The 16,457-nt window shown below is 35.2% G+C and overlaps 1 protein-coding gene across 10 annotated transcripts in view; it reads right to left on the bottom strand.

The window, feature by feature from the left end:
- Nucleotides 1-16,457, bottom strand: part of SMC2 (structural maintenance of chromosomes 2) — a 67,341-nt gene that overhangs the window by 13,484 nt on the left and 37,400 nt on the right. For all 10 annotated transcript variants that reach the window (XM_030293249.2, XM_030293245.2, XM_030293243.2 and 7 more), the window contains exons 17-22: nucleotides 14,782-14,906; nucleotides 10,293-10,486; nucleotides 9,183-9,326; nucleotides 5,745-5,939; nucleotides 3,073-3,273; nucleotides 794-910 (exon numbers count right to left, since the gene is read on the bottom strand). In XM_030293249.2, the coding sequence (XP_030149109.1) occupies nucleotides 794-910; nucleotides 3,073-3,273; nucleotides 5,745-5,939; nucleotides 9,183-9,326; nucleotides 10,293-10,486; nucleotides 14,782-14,906 (976 nt within the window). The remainder of the gene's footprint in view (nucleotides 1-793; nucleotides 911-3,072; nucleotides 3,274-5,744; nucleotides 5,940-9,182; nucleotides 9,327-10,292; nucleotides 10,487-14,781; nucleotides 14,907-16,457) is intronic.

The raw sequence follows: 16,457 nt of genomic DNA, 5'->3' as shown, positions 1-16,457 counted from the left end.
AATGTATTGTTGGATCTGGTTGGCTAGTATCCTGTTAAGGATCGATTTAACCTTTCTAAGCTTTGATTTCTTCATCTATAAAATATGGATGGTTAACTATCAGTTATGGAATTGTTTTAAGAGAAAACAGAGTATCTGCTTCATATGTGTTAACTAATAACATGTACAAAATGATCTGCCAGAAATCTACACAATTCTTAATAATGAATTCTGAAATGCCATGAATAACTTGTAAGTGGTAAGGAATATGCCAATCTTGTTAGAAAAATGTCCTGATAATAAATATTTGAACTCTGTTGAGTCTGGGTAAGAAAAACCAAGGAAGTTAGAACAAAACGGATCATTGGGAAGTTTCCAACAATCAGAGCTTTCCCAGTGCAAAACCGAGCTTGCTTCCAGCTTCAAGCAGAGGGAGTGGGGTATGGCACATATTGGACAGACTCCAAGGTTTCAGACAAATAGCATCTCCCTTAAAGGTAACACAGACCTGGAAACAAGGTAAGAATGAAAAATAAAGAAATCTAGAAAGTCAGAAATTTAATACAACTTAAGGACCAGAGAAGTAGACTGTGAGACTATGATGTAGTGACACAAACTTAGCTTTGCATTATCAGTAGTACTCAAGTCCAAAAGTACAAAATGCATTTAAAAGTCAGGAGGTTTTAATTAAGGCGTGTGCCTCATTCAAACACAAATCAGCCATTTCAAATTCATCTCAGAGTATAAATCTATTGACAGTATTCTTCATCTTTGCCTCACAAAGAATAAATGATAATATTTTGGGTTCAAATACCTTTTGCCACGCAATATTTAGGGCTTGGTTTTTCTTCTGGTCAAGGTCTTCTATAGTTGCAAGGATTTTGGATTTATCATTTTCTACAATTCTCTTCTTCTTCATCAAGTCATTATACTGGTAAGATAAAAAGCATGCTTAATTGAAAAAATGTAAAATTTTCTATTCTAGAATTCAGTCAGGAATAGAGGTTTAGTTTGTATGTAGAATATATACACTTCTGTTTACCAGAAAGATACACTGCATTAAGAGTCATAACGTGAACCAAATTATGATAAAGGTAAATATATCGCCTATATGTAAAATTTAGCTGCTGTAATTAAGAATTTATAGGACAAGCTCCTGGGGTACTTTGATACTGATATTCTCATATCCTTCTAGTAGTCAAGGCAAAAAGGAAAATGTATGTAAACTCAAAAGTAGCCCTGCATGCTTTCTTCTTGAGGTCAGTCTTAGCAGTAACACAAAGTTTCAGTTCTTCACCATGATGTCCAAGTCCTACATAATTGGGCCCTTATTTATCTCTGACTTTTTGACATCCCAATCCTCCCCAGGGGCCAGCCATGTGGTCTTTTTTCAGTTCCTTGAACATAAGAAGCTCATTATATAGCCTTATAGCCCTTGCATTGTTCTCTCTTCCCTGAATGCTCTTTTTCTGTATACGACATAATTGGTGCTTCAAGTTTCAGCTCAAACATCACATCTTCAGAATGGGCTTTTCCTGGTTAATGTAGAAACTCACTGAAAAAAATTTAAAGGAGGCTGCAAAGGGAGAATTACACCGTAAGTAGCAACAGAACTTTATGAAAATCTTAACTCATTTCTCCTCAAAGCCTCACATTTCAAGGAGTCTTCAAATTCTCCCTTAAATTGTAACCAGTCCTGTTAGCTTCCTTGCTGTCTCTCTCCTTTATAGCAAAGCTCCTAAAACCTGCTCTACATTTTTCTCTTATTCCTTGCATAATTCAATTTCTTATGTGTACAGACACAAAATACAACAAAACAAAACAAGGGTCACCTGGGTGGCTCAGACGATTAAGCATCGAACTCTTGATTTCAGCTCAGGTCATGATCTCACAGTTTTTGAGTTCGAGCCCCATATCAGGCTCTGCGCTGACAGTGAGGAGCCTGCTTACAATTCTGTCTCCTGCTCTCTGCCCCTTCCCCATGCTCTCTCACTCTCTCAAATAAATAAACATTAAAAAAAAAAAAAAGGCCATCTTGCTTATCAACAATAGACCCTTCCCTTTGGGTAAGAAAGCGAGTTGGTGAATTTTTTTAAAAAAAAGACCCAATTATTATTATCTAATAAAAGCAAACAAGTGAACAAGTTTCACAATACACAGTTCAAATTCAGACCAAAGATTTTCTTCCACAAAACATATATTGCAAAGCTTTAATGGAGAAATAAAAACCAGCGGGAACATTTATAGAGAGATCACAACACGGGCATTATTAGCCTGTTTGGTATCTAACATAATACAGGTTCTTTGTAGATAGTAATGTCAATAACAATTTAAAAAAACCCAGTACAGCAAAACTTTTTAGAAGTAATGGAGCTCATAAGTATTGCCACTTTTAGAGAGTTCTCATAACTCTCCTGATACAAATTCAAACAGAATCTTAGAAAAAATAAAGTATAGGGCATTATATAAAATTAGACTGCTATCTCCTCCGGAGCTGTTGAGAATATGGATTGCTTTTCCCTGTGGATTTTTCTAGTGACACAGCGGATTCAAAGTTCTGTCAGGGTTGGGGAGATGATAACATTATTGCATAAGTGAACATTAACACAGAAGGTGGTGCTGGATTTACAGATTAGGAAAGGAGTGGTTATGCATATAACAATTTTAGTCATTACTTATGTAATGGTTCTAGTATACCCTAGAATCAAAAGGAACACCGTATTTATGGAACGACTGGTAAGGAGGCAGACAGCAGAGTAGCCTTATTTTTCAAGGCCTTTTCAAGGCAACTGAAAGAAATTATAGAAATGGGAGGAGTAATCATGAAAAAATGTTCTTATTTATACCAAGAATAAGAGAAGGATAGATGGTATTCTGGGCAAAGCCAGTAGAAAAGCTTTTCAAGGGACAATAGACTATATAAATATTGATGCAAAAACAAGTAAGAGAGAACTGAAAAGGGAGAACAAGAAAACAAATCCAGTATCAAGAGTATCAAGCCAAAGATTGACTCTAGTAATTGCCACAAGGGTCACAGAGAGCTATTAGTGCTACTCCCTAAGGAGGCCAGAGAGTCCAAGGAAAAGGACTTACCCGCTCTTCAGCTTCTGTCAGTACATTCATAGCTCTCATGTTGACATTTCTTCCTAGTTTCTCCTTCATTTCTTGCAACTTCTGAAGTCTCTGACCAGCTTCTTTTGGGTTGTTGGTTTTGAAATCATAGGCACTATTAGGTTGCCCAAAGAGGTGTTTCTCTGCATTAATCCAGTCATAGTCCTTCAACATTTTGGAGACCTAGCCACGGAGGATAATGGAGGGATCTATCATTGTTTACAAACCGACATTTAAAAACTAGTTTCTGGGGCACCTGGGTGGCTCGGTCAGTTAAGTGTCTGACTTCGGCTCAGGTCATGATCTCACGGTCTGTGAGTTCGAGCCCCACGTCGGGCTCTGTGCTGACCGCTCGGAGCCTGGAGCCTGTTTCAGATTCTGTGTCTCCCTCTCTCTCTGCCCCTCCCCTATTCATGCTCTGTCTCTCTCTGTCTCAAAAATAAATAAACATTAAAAAAAAAATTAAAAAACAAAAACAAAAACTAGTTTCTTAAATGTTTACTAATTTTAAGTATTTAGGAGAAAACCCCACAATGACTCATCTGCAAAAATGAGGTTCACTGTTACTGTTAAGTATGAATATTTTTACCTAGAGAATAGGTTAAAAAAATTGTATAGGAAAAAGATTACTTAAGCATTAAAAGAAAAGCTAGCTCAGAGAAATTTATACATGTAAATCATTTCCATTAGAATGAATATAAGATAAGCCTCCTTCAGATTTTACCAAACTCAATCTATTGCTTCAAAAATAATTTGTGAAAATTAAAATTCTCATAAGAATACTTAAGTCATAGATTTGGTAAATTTGTGGAAGCCTAATTCCGACTGATTATAATTCTCTCTTTAAAATTTTTAATGTTTTATTTTATTTTTGAGACAGAGACAGAGCATGAACGGGGGAGGGTCAGAGAGAGAGGGAGACACAGAATCTGAAGCAGGCTCCAGGCTCTGAGCTGTCAGCACAGAGCCTGACGCGGGGCTCGAACTCACAGACTGTGAGATCATGACCTGAGCCGAAGTCGGAAGCTCAACTGACTGAGCCACCCAGGTGCCCCTGACTGATTATAATTCTAAAATATACTAGGTAAATAAAAAGCTGCTCTAAACTTTGACTCCATTGCCTAGTCACCCTCTTTTGACAAGGCACAGTAATGTATTTCTTTATATGGTAAAAAGAGTTAAAAAAAAATTTTAGATTATAGTGCTTAAAGAAGACTTTCTTCTACTAAAATTGTTCAAGGTTGGTTCTGACTGATAGAGTCTAATCCTTGCCAGTCTGTTTATCCTCATTAATTCCAGGGGAACGGTCTCACCTCCAGGCTCCAAAGATGATCATTTCCAATCTACCTTCCCTGCTGATCCATAGGGTCAATGAAAGCATTCTGGGTACATGTTGCTCATCCTTATCATTAGTGCCTGGCCTACTACTATCTGATACTAGTTGGTATGTAATTAATATTTGACAAACTATAGACTTCAAAGAATCCTGGACTTTTTAGCAGTTCCACTTTTAACTCTCCTTTTCACCTTAACCGTAAATAAAATCCCCTAGCAATCACCACTACTAGCACTTTCAATTACCAAAAACCTATTAACAGTAATATTAACATTGGTAACATTTCAGTGAATCCACTAATACTAGGCTACCAGGCTAATGGAAAATCAATACAAAAATATATTAGGAAATTAGTGATGTGGCTATGAAAAAATATTTTCTTTAAGTGTGAGCCTGAACAGGCACACAGGGCTCTTTCAGAGGGTGGGGTGACTATTTTGTATGTTCTGACTTTTTTGAAGTTAAATCTCTTATACTTTTAAGATGCTAAACAAGATTTAAAAGGCATCAAACGGTTACACACTCGTAAGAAAACATGATGGGCAAATTACTAAGATTTCATGAGTGCAGCCTCTTAACCAAGCAGCGAATTTCTGCAAAAGCATGTATTCTCTTTAATGTTTACTTATTTTTGAGGGGGATGGGAGGGATAGAGAGAGGTGGTGAAAGAGAATCCTAAGCAGACTCCCCATTGTCAGCAGAGAGCCCGATGTGGGGCTCGAACTCATGAACTGTGAGATCATGACCTGAGAGGAAACCAAGAGTCAGATGCTTAACCGACCGAGTCACCCAGGTGCCCCAGAAAGAAACTTTCAGGAGTGAACAAAAAACTGAGATAACTTCAAAAAAGACAGCTGCTAGCAAAACATCAGATTTCAGATGAGGCTGCAAAATTGACTATACTGATCCTCTTAAGGACATCTGGAAGCCAATTAAGTCCTGGTTTTGGAAGTTGCCTATAAATATATATCGTTTACCTTATTTCAAAATAAATTGAAAACTCACAGGCAACAAAATATATAATCACAACTAATATATTAATCTGAATATCTGGGGATTAAAAAATGGTTAGTTCTATGGGAGACCACTGAAACATCTTATACATAGGAATAAATACCTGAAATTTAGAAAGATTTATGCCAGGTGGTAAAAATAAGCATTGCTGAGAAGCCATTAAAATAGCAGTAAGCCTCAACATTCTGTTATACCGCATTTCTGCCATTTATACTGAATTCTCCATTGAGCAGTTTACCAGAATATCTCAACAACTCAGAAGCAAAAATCTGATTACGGGTAGAAATAAACAACACAAACGTGCCTTTGCAGCAGCATCTTCAGCTTCCCGTTTATGTTTGCTGATGTTGTGGTCCAGTTCCTTAATTTTAAGCTGAGAATCATTGTTTTGTTCCTTGTGTGTTGCAACTTCAGCATATTTAGCTTTAATTACATTGTCTTGGGCTGTTATCACTTCTTTTTGCTTGGTCACCTCTTCTTGAGCTTTATTTACGGACTCCTGGAACAAACAGAAGATGATATATAGCAAAGTAATGTGGGCATATTTTTAGTTTATTAAAAGATCATCTAAAAAGCGTCTGGGCAAGATGGCAATGTGATTACAGGCAGATGGTCACCTAACCCTCTACATTGTATATCCCCATTAAAATGACTAATTAATTTGCATACAGGAGAAAACTTGTTCTATCACTAGAAAAAAGATGGGATACAGTGTTCGTGCTGGAAGCAACAAAGTTTCTGGGGATACAGTGAACTACAGGAAACTGACTTGTGAGGTCTCAGTAAAGTGGCATTTCTGGGTAGTTAACAAGAAGATACTATGCCAGATCCCCACATGTCATTTATCAGGAAGGGAAGGATGTAGGCCGCGTTTTCTGCTCTTCCCTTTGTAGATATAAGCCATATTTACCGGTGCAACAGAAGGTCATAATGTTTGGTTCTAGCACAAGGGTCAAAACAGAAAAATACAAGAAACTTTTTTCAATAAATAGATTTGTGGCACAAAGAAAAACTTTCTTGCTTGACTTTGAATATCCCCCTACCTCCCAAGGTTGGAGCTACTCAATGTCAGAAGTGGTAATTGTAACTGCAATTCAGTCTATCACCAACCTGCCCTGCAAATCCCATTGCTTCACCCAAATCTTGAAAGAACTCACACAAATATCTAAACCAAAAAAACCTAGTTCAACCCATATTTAGGTAGGGGGAAAACCAAAGTAGGACAACCTGCTTTAAGTTTCTGAGGAAGAATGGATCTTCATGATGCAAACCACAAGGAAAAATTTAGGAATGTTTTTAGCATGCTCATTAGGAAACAAGATGAGCAACAAAGAATAACCTGATGTTATGGTTAGGGTACTCAAAGTGCCTTAATTTCCCTATAATGTTTAATCTGTGTCATCAGAGGTCTCTTGAGGAAAGAAAATAAAACATGACATTCATATAAAAACCTGAAGATATTTTAGCTTTTTGAAACCTGTGAAGAGAAACTGAAAAATACTCTGCTTAAGATATTAACCAAAGGGAAATAGAAGTTTATTAACTAACACTGTATCTTTAAAAAAAAAAAAAAAGTGTTTATGAAGAAGATTCTCTCATGCCTACAGGTTAAAAACTGCAATGCAATTTTCACTGTTTTAACCTTTTTTTTACAATGATAGGAAATCTGTTACTTAAGATTGAACAGAAATGAAATTTTAGTTTTGTTTGTCTAATTAGTAGGTAGTTTCTTTTCTTAGTTCCCTGGGAGTTTCCTTTGATATTCTTATCTGCAAAGGAAACAATTTAGAATGCAGAGCCCAAAAAAACAACCTTTAACAACCAAGTGATCTATTTTATACTTCTCCATAAAGAGAAATGGAAGTATGTACATGTTCGGACTTTATTTAGATCAGGAAAGGAGTAGCTTATTTATTTTCACAATTATCTTTAAAAACATATCTAACTTTTAAAATTCTACAACATGATGTCCATGAAAGACAGCAAAAATATGCACGGGAAAAATGAGATTAAGACAACAAATCAGAAGGGAACTAAAAATATTTTTAAAAACTAAAATTTACTTTGGAGGCAAAATAAAAACTGAACAGAAACTAAAAAATTTAATCAGTAACACAGAACACAAAGCTGAAAAGCATTTTGATCTTAACTTCAAAAAAAAGTAGTTAAAAACTGTTCTATTGATTTGATAAATAATGGGTTAAAAACAAAAAACTTTAATTTATCCATGAAGAGAATCAAGAGGAAAGACCTACTTTCCAAAAACACCATAGGCTACAACAATTACAACAATCATATCAAAGGAAAACATAAAAGCATGTAGAGGACACAAACAAGACAAAAATACCACACTGAAAACTGAATGGAACTACCCTGTTGAAAGCTATTACATTCAGTTAACATAAAAATCAATGTTAGTTACAAACGGTATCAATTAGCAACACGAAACAAAACTTAAAAAACATGATGAGTGTAGTCAGTGGTACTGTATATTTAAAAGTTGCTGAGACAGTAGATCTTTAAAGTTCACATCACAAAAAATATTTGTAACTGTGTGGTGAGGGATTAACTAGATTTATGGCTTGGTCTTTTTGCAACATATACAAATAACAAATCCTTATGTTGTATACTTGAAATTAATATAGATCAATTATACCTCAATATGAAACAAAGCAATTCAAAGACAAAATCAAAGAAAGGGGCAAGAGAATTTCCAATATTCATTAGGGACAATCTCTAATAAAGATATACCACAGTATGAATTTGCAGGTGACAGAATGTCTTCATAACATTTGAAATACCCTCAGTCCTAAATCCATCCTTCACTCCCTGCTTCTGATAGAACATTTCTCCCCAACCAGCTGCAACTATAGTCAGCCTCAACAGTAAAGGATGCTGTAAGGAAACTGTAGAAAGAAGAGGCTTTACTTCCCAGTTCTGGTGTGCTTTTCTCAAAGGCAAGTTTGTCATGTGCAAGGGCCAGCAACCTACATGGCTTCCCTGGCATCCAGCAGATGGGGAGAGGGGAACAGGGCTTTGCAACATGTTCACATGGGCTAATTTCCCCTACATCCCATGTGGCACTTCCCTATGGATGACTATCCATGGCACTCCAGCAAACTTCACAACCAGGGGGCCACAGTTACATCTTCAACTAGATCTGGTTTTCAGCCTATAGTTGCTATGGCTCTTTTCCAATTTGTTCCTTCCATGGGTGCACTCCCTCAGCCCTAAGGGTGGTAGTGGCTATTCCCTGTAAGGGCTGTTCCTATATAATTTAGAATTCTCTTTATTCTTTAGTGATCATCCCTTATCATTCCAAACTCCTACTGTAGTTAAATTTTTTATTTAAACTCTGCCTGTTCAAATTACTGTGTAGTTTTCGTCTTCTGAGTAGACCCAGATTAAAACAATTAGTAATATTATTTCAGGACTCTTTCTGGATCAGGAATCATCATTTTTGCCTCTCATCAAGACAAGAATGAAGAGGGGCACCTGGGTGGTTCAGCCGGTTAAGCGTCCGACTCTTCATTTCGGCTCAGGTCATGATCTCGGTTTGTGAGTTTGAGCCCCACATCGGACTCTGCTTGAGATTCTCACTCTCTGCCCCTCCCCCACTCATGCTCTTTCTCTCTCTCAATAAGTAAACAATGAAGAGATCAAGACTTCTAAAGTCAAACATCTTCAAGCCAACATTTCATAAGTGGATTAACATTTGTAATTTCTCCAGCACGGTAAGTACCTTATTTTTAGCCACCTCAGCTGCCATTACTTCAATCTGACCTTCATAGGATTTGATAGCTTCATTTACAGCTTCAAGCTGTTGTTTATAGGATGCATGCTCTCTCTTGAGCTCTTCCAGCTCCAGAGTGATAGCTTCAACTTCCTAAAAGAATGTTATTCAGACATTCAACAGACTATTAACTACTGAAAAACAGATACATGTCAACAAAATTATTAAGATTCCAATGCAAGTAACACCCACAGCTTATTCAACTACCAAAACACATGTAAGCTGCTTCTCCAGAAGAAGGGAGGAGAAAGGAAATTTATTTTCCTTCAGTTAAACATTACAAATGTATGTACAGTTTTTACAGGTTCAAAGAACTGGGCATAAACTGTTTATTTTGTTATTCCTACAGGGAAAAACAATCTAGAATTCTATGTAACAGATAAATTAGCAAAGGAAAAGCCTTTTTTAAATGTCAAAAAAACCCAGCTGCTCAATTTTCTTCTTTCCCTCTATAGCCTTTAGTTTGTTAGAAAATACTTTGTGCAGCTATTTAGTGACAGAATATGAAGAAAAGCAGATTTAAATAGAATCATATAGAAAAGTGATGTAGAACAAAGCCTTTGGAGGCAGAAAAGGCTAGGTTCAAGTTCCATCTGTGGCACTATCAAAAGATAAAATCAGGTATCACCAGTCTACAACTGAATGGTACTTTGTAAATATAACATGCTTTGTCATATATCAATCTTTCACAGGATCCATTCATAGATGATCACCTAATAGAAATGTCAACACTTGGAGCTGATAGGACATACCTCCACCGCATGACATAAGCTTTGGTCTACTCTTAAGTGCAGCATTTACCAAAAGGCAATTTTGCTCTTTCTCTAAAATTAGAAAGACAATGCAACCTATCCTTACCATTATGACACTCCATTACAGGGTTTTCAGAGAGGAATGTTTTAATTTGACTCATACGACGCATAATTATTTCCTAAAGAAGCATACTGTACTTTTAGATTTTGTGATGAACACTGATGAGTGAGGCTAACCCAAGATGCTCTACCACCTTCAGCTCTATACTGATGTTAAAGATTGGTTCCATTTCAAGAAAGGTATTACCTGTTGTTTTTCTTTCATTTTCTTGCTAGAAGCATCTGCTTTTGTTTTGGCAAAATCCAGTTTTTTCTGAGCATCCTTCAGTTCTCTCTCTCTTTCAGCTTCTGCATTTTTCATTTTATTCTCCAATACTTCATATTTTTCTTCTGCTTTTTTCTGAATTTCTTTGGTGTTTTTTAAAGTCTCCTCACTTTCCTCTGCATCATAAAGCAGGTAAATGTAGCTAAATGAGGTCCTTGAACTATTAGCAGTTATAGGCAATGGTTTATGAGTGCCTTATGAATTCACCTTTTAAAAGAAGATATGATCTAAAGAATTTAGGCTAAAATTAAAAAAAAACTGTTCCAACCTTATTCCAGAAATGCTACGTTGAAACATAAACCCTGCCTAAGAACCACACTTGAATTATCTAAAGACTATGAGGAAATTATTTCCCAGCCTATGAAACTAACAAATTTTATCCTTAACTTACTAAAAAGATCACAGACCACCTTTTAATATACTTGTAATATGCTTCCTAAGCCAGAACAAGAGTATAACTATGGTATTTCTCCTTTACTTAGTGGACAAAAAGCTTAATTTCATAAACAAACTTACATTGTATTCTTTGCCTATTTAGCTCTAATTTGTACAGGAAAAAAAGCAAGATAAAATGAGTAGATTAGTGTCACAATTGCCATACACTGTGTTAGAATGCAGATACAAATACAACCCTGGAGACCATTAACTACATAATATTCTATGCTACTTTTCAGTGCACAATATCACTGCAAATAAAAATCAAAGAAAAAATTTAAAAAGTACCTTAAAACAAATTAACATGGAAATACAACATACCAAAACTTAATGGGATGCAGCAAATGCAGTTCTAAGAGTGAAGTTTATAGTGCTGCCTCCATCAAGGAAGGAGAAAAATCTCAAAAAACCTGACACATAAAGGAACTAAAAAGCAAAAAACAAAGCTCAAGGTTAGTAGAAGGAAGGAAATAAAGATCAGAGCAAAAGTAAAATGAAAGAGACTAAAAGATAATAGAAAAGATTAATGAAAGTGAAAGCTACTTCTCAGAAAGAATTGATACACCTCATGCCAGCCTAAGAACAAGAGAGGAATCAAGTAAAATCAGAAAAACGAGGGAGACACGACAACTGCTACCACAGAAACAGAGGATTCCAAGAGAGTATTATAAACAATTATATGCCAACAAATTGGACAACCTAGAAGAAACAATAATTCCCAGAAATATACAACCTATGAAGACAATCATGAGAAACAGAAAATCTGAACAGACCAATTATTAACAAGGAGACGGAATCAGTAATCAAAAATCTCTGTTTAACAAACAAAAGTCCAGGACCAGATGGCTTCACTGGTGAATTCAGTCTCTCAAAGCACAGAAGAGGAGGGCACACTTCTAAACTCATTCTATTAAGGCCAGCATTACCCTGATACCAAAACCAGAGGACACCAGAGGAAAAAAGTTACTGCCTAATATCCCTGATGAACACAAACACAAAAATCTTCAACAGGTATCAGCAAGCTGAATTAAAGAATACATTAAAAGGATGACACACCATGATCACATTTCAAAGATTTATTTCAAAGATGCAAGGCTGGTTTAACATCTGCAACCAATGGGCTACACCACATTAACCAAATGAAGGATAAAAAGCATGTTCTCAATAGGTGCAGAAAGAGCTTAGACCAATTTCAACATCCATTTATGATAAAACTGAAGCCCACAGCTAACATCATACCCTATCTACAGTGAGAAGCTGAAAATTTTTCCTCTAAGATCAGAAACAAGTCAAGACTGACTCCATTTTTATTCAACATAGTCCTTAAGTCCTACTTAGAGCAATGTGGCAAAAAGAGAAAAAAAAAAAAAAAAAAAAAAAAGAAATAGAGAAAGGCATCCAAATTCGAAAGGAGTAAAACTTTCTCTAGATGATCTATTATATATAGAAAACCCTAAAGATTCCACTAAAAAACTGTTAGAATAGACAAATTCTGTAAAGTTGCAGGATATGAAATTAATGTAAAAAAATCTGTTGCATTTCTATACAATAATAACTATCAGAGAAAGTAAGAAAATAATCCTACTTATAATTACATCAAAAAGAATAAAATACCTAGGAATAAATTTAACCAAGAAGGTAGAAAGAACCGTACACATAAAGCTATAATGCACTTATTGATAAAACAAACTGAAAAAGACACAAATAAATGGAAAGATATTCAGTGCTCATGGACTGGAAGAATACTGTTAACATGTCCATACCATCCAAAGCAATCTACAGATCTGTTAAAAATCCCTATCAAAATTCTAATGGCATTTTTTCAGAAACAAACGAATCCTAAAATCTGTATGGAATAGCCAAAGCCATCTTAAGAATAACAAAGGCAGAGGCATCACACTCCTTATTTTAAATTATATTACAAAGCTATAGTAATCAAAACAGTATGGAATTGGCATTAAAAATAGACACACCAGGAGGGGTTGTGGGAGGGGGGATGGGCTAGATGGGTAGGGGCATTAAGGAATCTACTCCTGAAATCATTGTTGCACTATATGCTAACTAATTTGGATGTAAATTAAAAAAAAATAAAATTATAAAAAAAAAGACACACCAATCAATGGAACAAAACAGAGCCCAGAAATAAATTGTCATAAACCCATGCATGAATGGTCAAAGGAGCCAAGAACATACAATGAAGAAGGAACAGTTTCTTAAATTAATGGTGCTTAGAAAACTGGACAGCCACATGCCAAAGAATGCAACTGCACCATTATCTTATACTACATATCAAAATTAACTCAATAGGTTAAAGACCTGAATGTAAGTCCTGAAACCATAAAACTCCTAGAAGAAAACATAAGTGATAAACTCCTTGACACTGGTCTTAACAGTGATTTTTTTTGGACTTCACACCAAAAGCAAACACAACAAAAGCAAAAATAACTGGGACAATTATCAAACTAAAAAGTTTCTGTAGAGCAACAAATTGAAAAGACAACATAATTAATGGGAGAAAATATTTGCAAATCATATCGATGAGAGGTTAACACCCAAAATATGTACAAAACTCCTACAACTCAAAAGAAAAAGCCAAACAGTCTGATTAAAAAACGGGTAGAGTATCTGAATAGACCCTTTTCTACAGAAGATACATAGTCACCCAGTACTTGAAAAGATGCTCAACATCACTAAGCATCAGGGAAATGCAAATCAAAATCAAAATAAGATAGATACAAGTTAGAAGGGCTATTATCAAAAAAAACAAGAAATAACAAGTGTCAGAGATGATGTGGAGAAAAGGGAATCCCTCATGCACTGTTGGGAGGAATGCAAATTACTGCAGCAACTATGTTAAACAGTATGGAGGTTCCACAAAAAAATAAAAATAGATATGATGTAAAAGTTCTACTCCTGGGTATTTGAAGAAAACAAAAACAGTAACTCAAAAATATATACACACCGCAATGTTCACTGCAGCATTATTTACAATAGCCAAGATATGGAAACAACTTAGGTAAGCATCTACTCATGGATAATGGGTAAAGAAAATGTGTGTGTATATATAATGGAATATTACTCAGCTATAAAAAAAGAATGAGATCTTGCCATTTGCAAAAACATGGATGGAACTCAAAGCCATTATACTAAATGAAAAAAAGAGAAAGATAAATACCATATGATATCACTTACATGTGGAATCTTAACCAATTAAAAATATCTTAGTACAGAGAACAGACTGGTGGTTGCCAGAGGTAGGGGGTAAACAAAATGGGTAAATTTTTTAAATTTTATAAAAAGGAAAGAAAATATTAGTGGGTAATAGGTAGGTGGATATTGTCCTATGGAATGAGAAAAACTAAAACTACCATATACAATTAAATTCTAATTAAAAGTGTAAGACAAGTTCTTAAAATGAGGGTTCTGTAGAAGCAGCTATAAATTGAATTAAACATTAAAAGTTTCTGTTTAACAAAAATACTATGAACAAAATTAAAAGACAAGCACATAAACCAAAAGATATTCATAATGCAGATAATCTATAAGAAATCGTAACTCTTAAGTATGAGAACAATAGAAACAAACCATAAGCAAGTCAATAGGAAAAATGGTTGAAAGAAGAATATTCACAGAAGTAGAAACCAAAAGGTCTGAGGAACAGATCAAATAGATTCTAGGCTTCCCCTGCAATATCTGCAGGTGAAAACAGTAATGTGCTACCTCTTTCTAACAATCACATTGGAGATATTTTAAAGACTTTCTAGAAAAGAAAGGATTTAGAGAACTGACAACTTTCATATGCCACTGGTGGAAATGTATACTGCTCCAAATGGGCAGAACTTGGCAATATAATAATAGTATCTAATAATTAAAATATTTAAGGTAACTAATTCAAATAAATATATAATAAAGATCTAAATATCTAAAGTAAGGTTATCAGTATAAACAGAGGAAGCACAGAATGTTTTTATCTTACCAATGGTTTTTTTAAGGGCATCTAATTCTTCTTGTTGCTTGTGATAGGAGCTTTGCTGGAGCTTGGTTTGTAATAAATCTGCCTCCTCAGTTTTCATCTCCCACTGCTGTTTTAGTTGGCGATACCTTAGAAAAAGAGAAGTTTACAATAAATGATCACAACTTTTCTGATATTTGAGACATGCATTCAAACAATAGGCTCTTACCTAAAATAAACTCACATACAATATAAACAATTTTTTTTATGTGTATTTATTTCTGAGACAGAGAAAGACAGAGCATGAGTGGGGAGGGGCAGAGAGAGAGGGAGACACTGAATCCGAAGCAGGCTCCAGACTCTGAGCTGTCAGCAGAGCCCGACGTGGGGCTCGAACTCACAAACCATGCGATCATGACCTGAGCTGAAGTCGGTTGCTCAACCGACTGAGCCACCCAGGTGCCCCTCAATATAAACAATGTTAAGATGCCACTGATTACAAGAATAGTTTTGAAGACTCAGTTTTTGAGGAATCAAATTCAAGTCTGATTTGATCACCGAAGGTAAACGACTCTAAACGGCCAAGGCTGACAACTATTTACAGAAATATTCTTAATTTTAGAAAGCACTAAATATAACCTTTAAATAAATAGGTTTCCTTAAAAATGGTCTCTTCTACTGAGCCTTACCAAGAAGAAAAACTCCAAACTCCACAACAGCTTCCCACAAGAATACATTAATATGCAACAATCACACAAAATTTCAAAAATCTGGTTATCAATTCCCATTTTCAAATACTAATAAAAAGTTCCCCCCAACATTCTGTAATGAGACTGATAGTTTTAAAAGACCTAGTACTGAACTAAACATTACATTGTGCTCTTCTTGCAAACCCTGTAATCTAGCCCATTTCTAGCTGCTTAATATTTTCTTTGGAAGGTATTTAGCTAATTCAGCTGCAGTGAAATATCAAGTTGTAATAAATTCACAAGGCAGCTTGACACTAGAAATTCATGAGGTCTGAGGAAAAAGGAAGCAACTTATAAAACATAAATACTCCCTTGAGTATTCTTGGCTGAGAATGCTTGACAGCAATTAAAACTGTAATTTTAAAGCCATTTTTCAATTCATTTAAAAATGGGGAGTATAGAAACTTGAAAAAAAAAAAGATAAAAGCTATTTTCCTGTTATGGTCTGTGAAAGAATGGCTTTAGTTGATACTTCCACTCTCATATTTTTAAAAATCTATTTCCTTTCCTTGACCTCAATGCCACTATCAGTCCACAAGACAACTCTGCAAAATAAATGATCCAATACTACTGAATAAAGGTAACAGCACCAAGCCAAATGCCAGCTGCAAACTCATTGCCTTGCCAAAGTTTCCACAGATATTCACTTTTTGGTAATTTATGTTAAAGAAGGTAAAAGCAGGCTTTGTATGTATATGTTTGAGAGTGGACATTTTGATATAATATCTATGTTGGAATGACCACTTTGACTAATTATGAGCATCTCTTCTATACATATAATATTCCAAAAAAGTCTTGGCAACATTCTAAGTTTTGATAATTTAAGATGAATGTTTAAAATTTACAAAACCATATATATTTTGAAGTTTATTTATATATGATTTTTAACCTTTGTTCAGTATTGTGAATTCTGAATAAAATGTCTGATTTTAATTTTAACTCAGTTCCCAT

This window comes from Lynx canadensis, chromosome D4, assembly GCF_007474595.2.
Source record: "Lynx canadensis isolate LIC74 chromosome D4, mLynCan4.pri.v2, whole genome shotgun sequence".
In the NCBI taxonomy this organism is placed as follows: Eukaryota; Metazoa; Chordata; class Mammalia; order Carnivora; family Felidae; genus Lynx; species Lynx canadensis.
The sequence above is the reverse complement of the archived record's forward strand: the minus strand, read 5'-3'. Positions and strand labels throughout refer to the sequence as shown.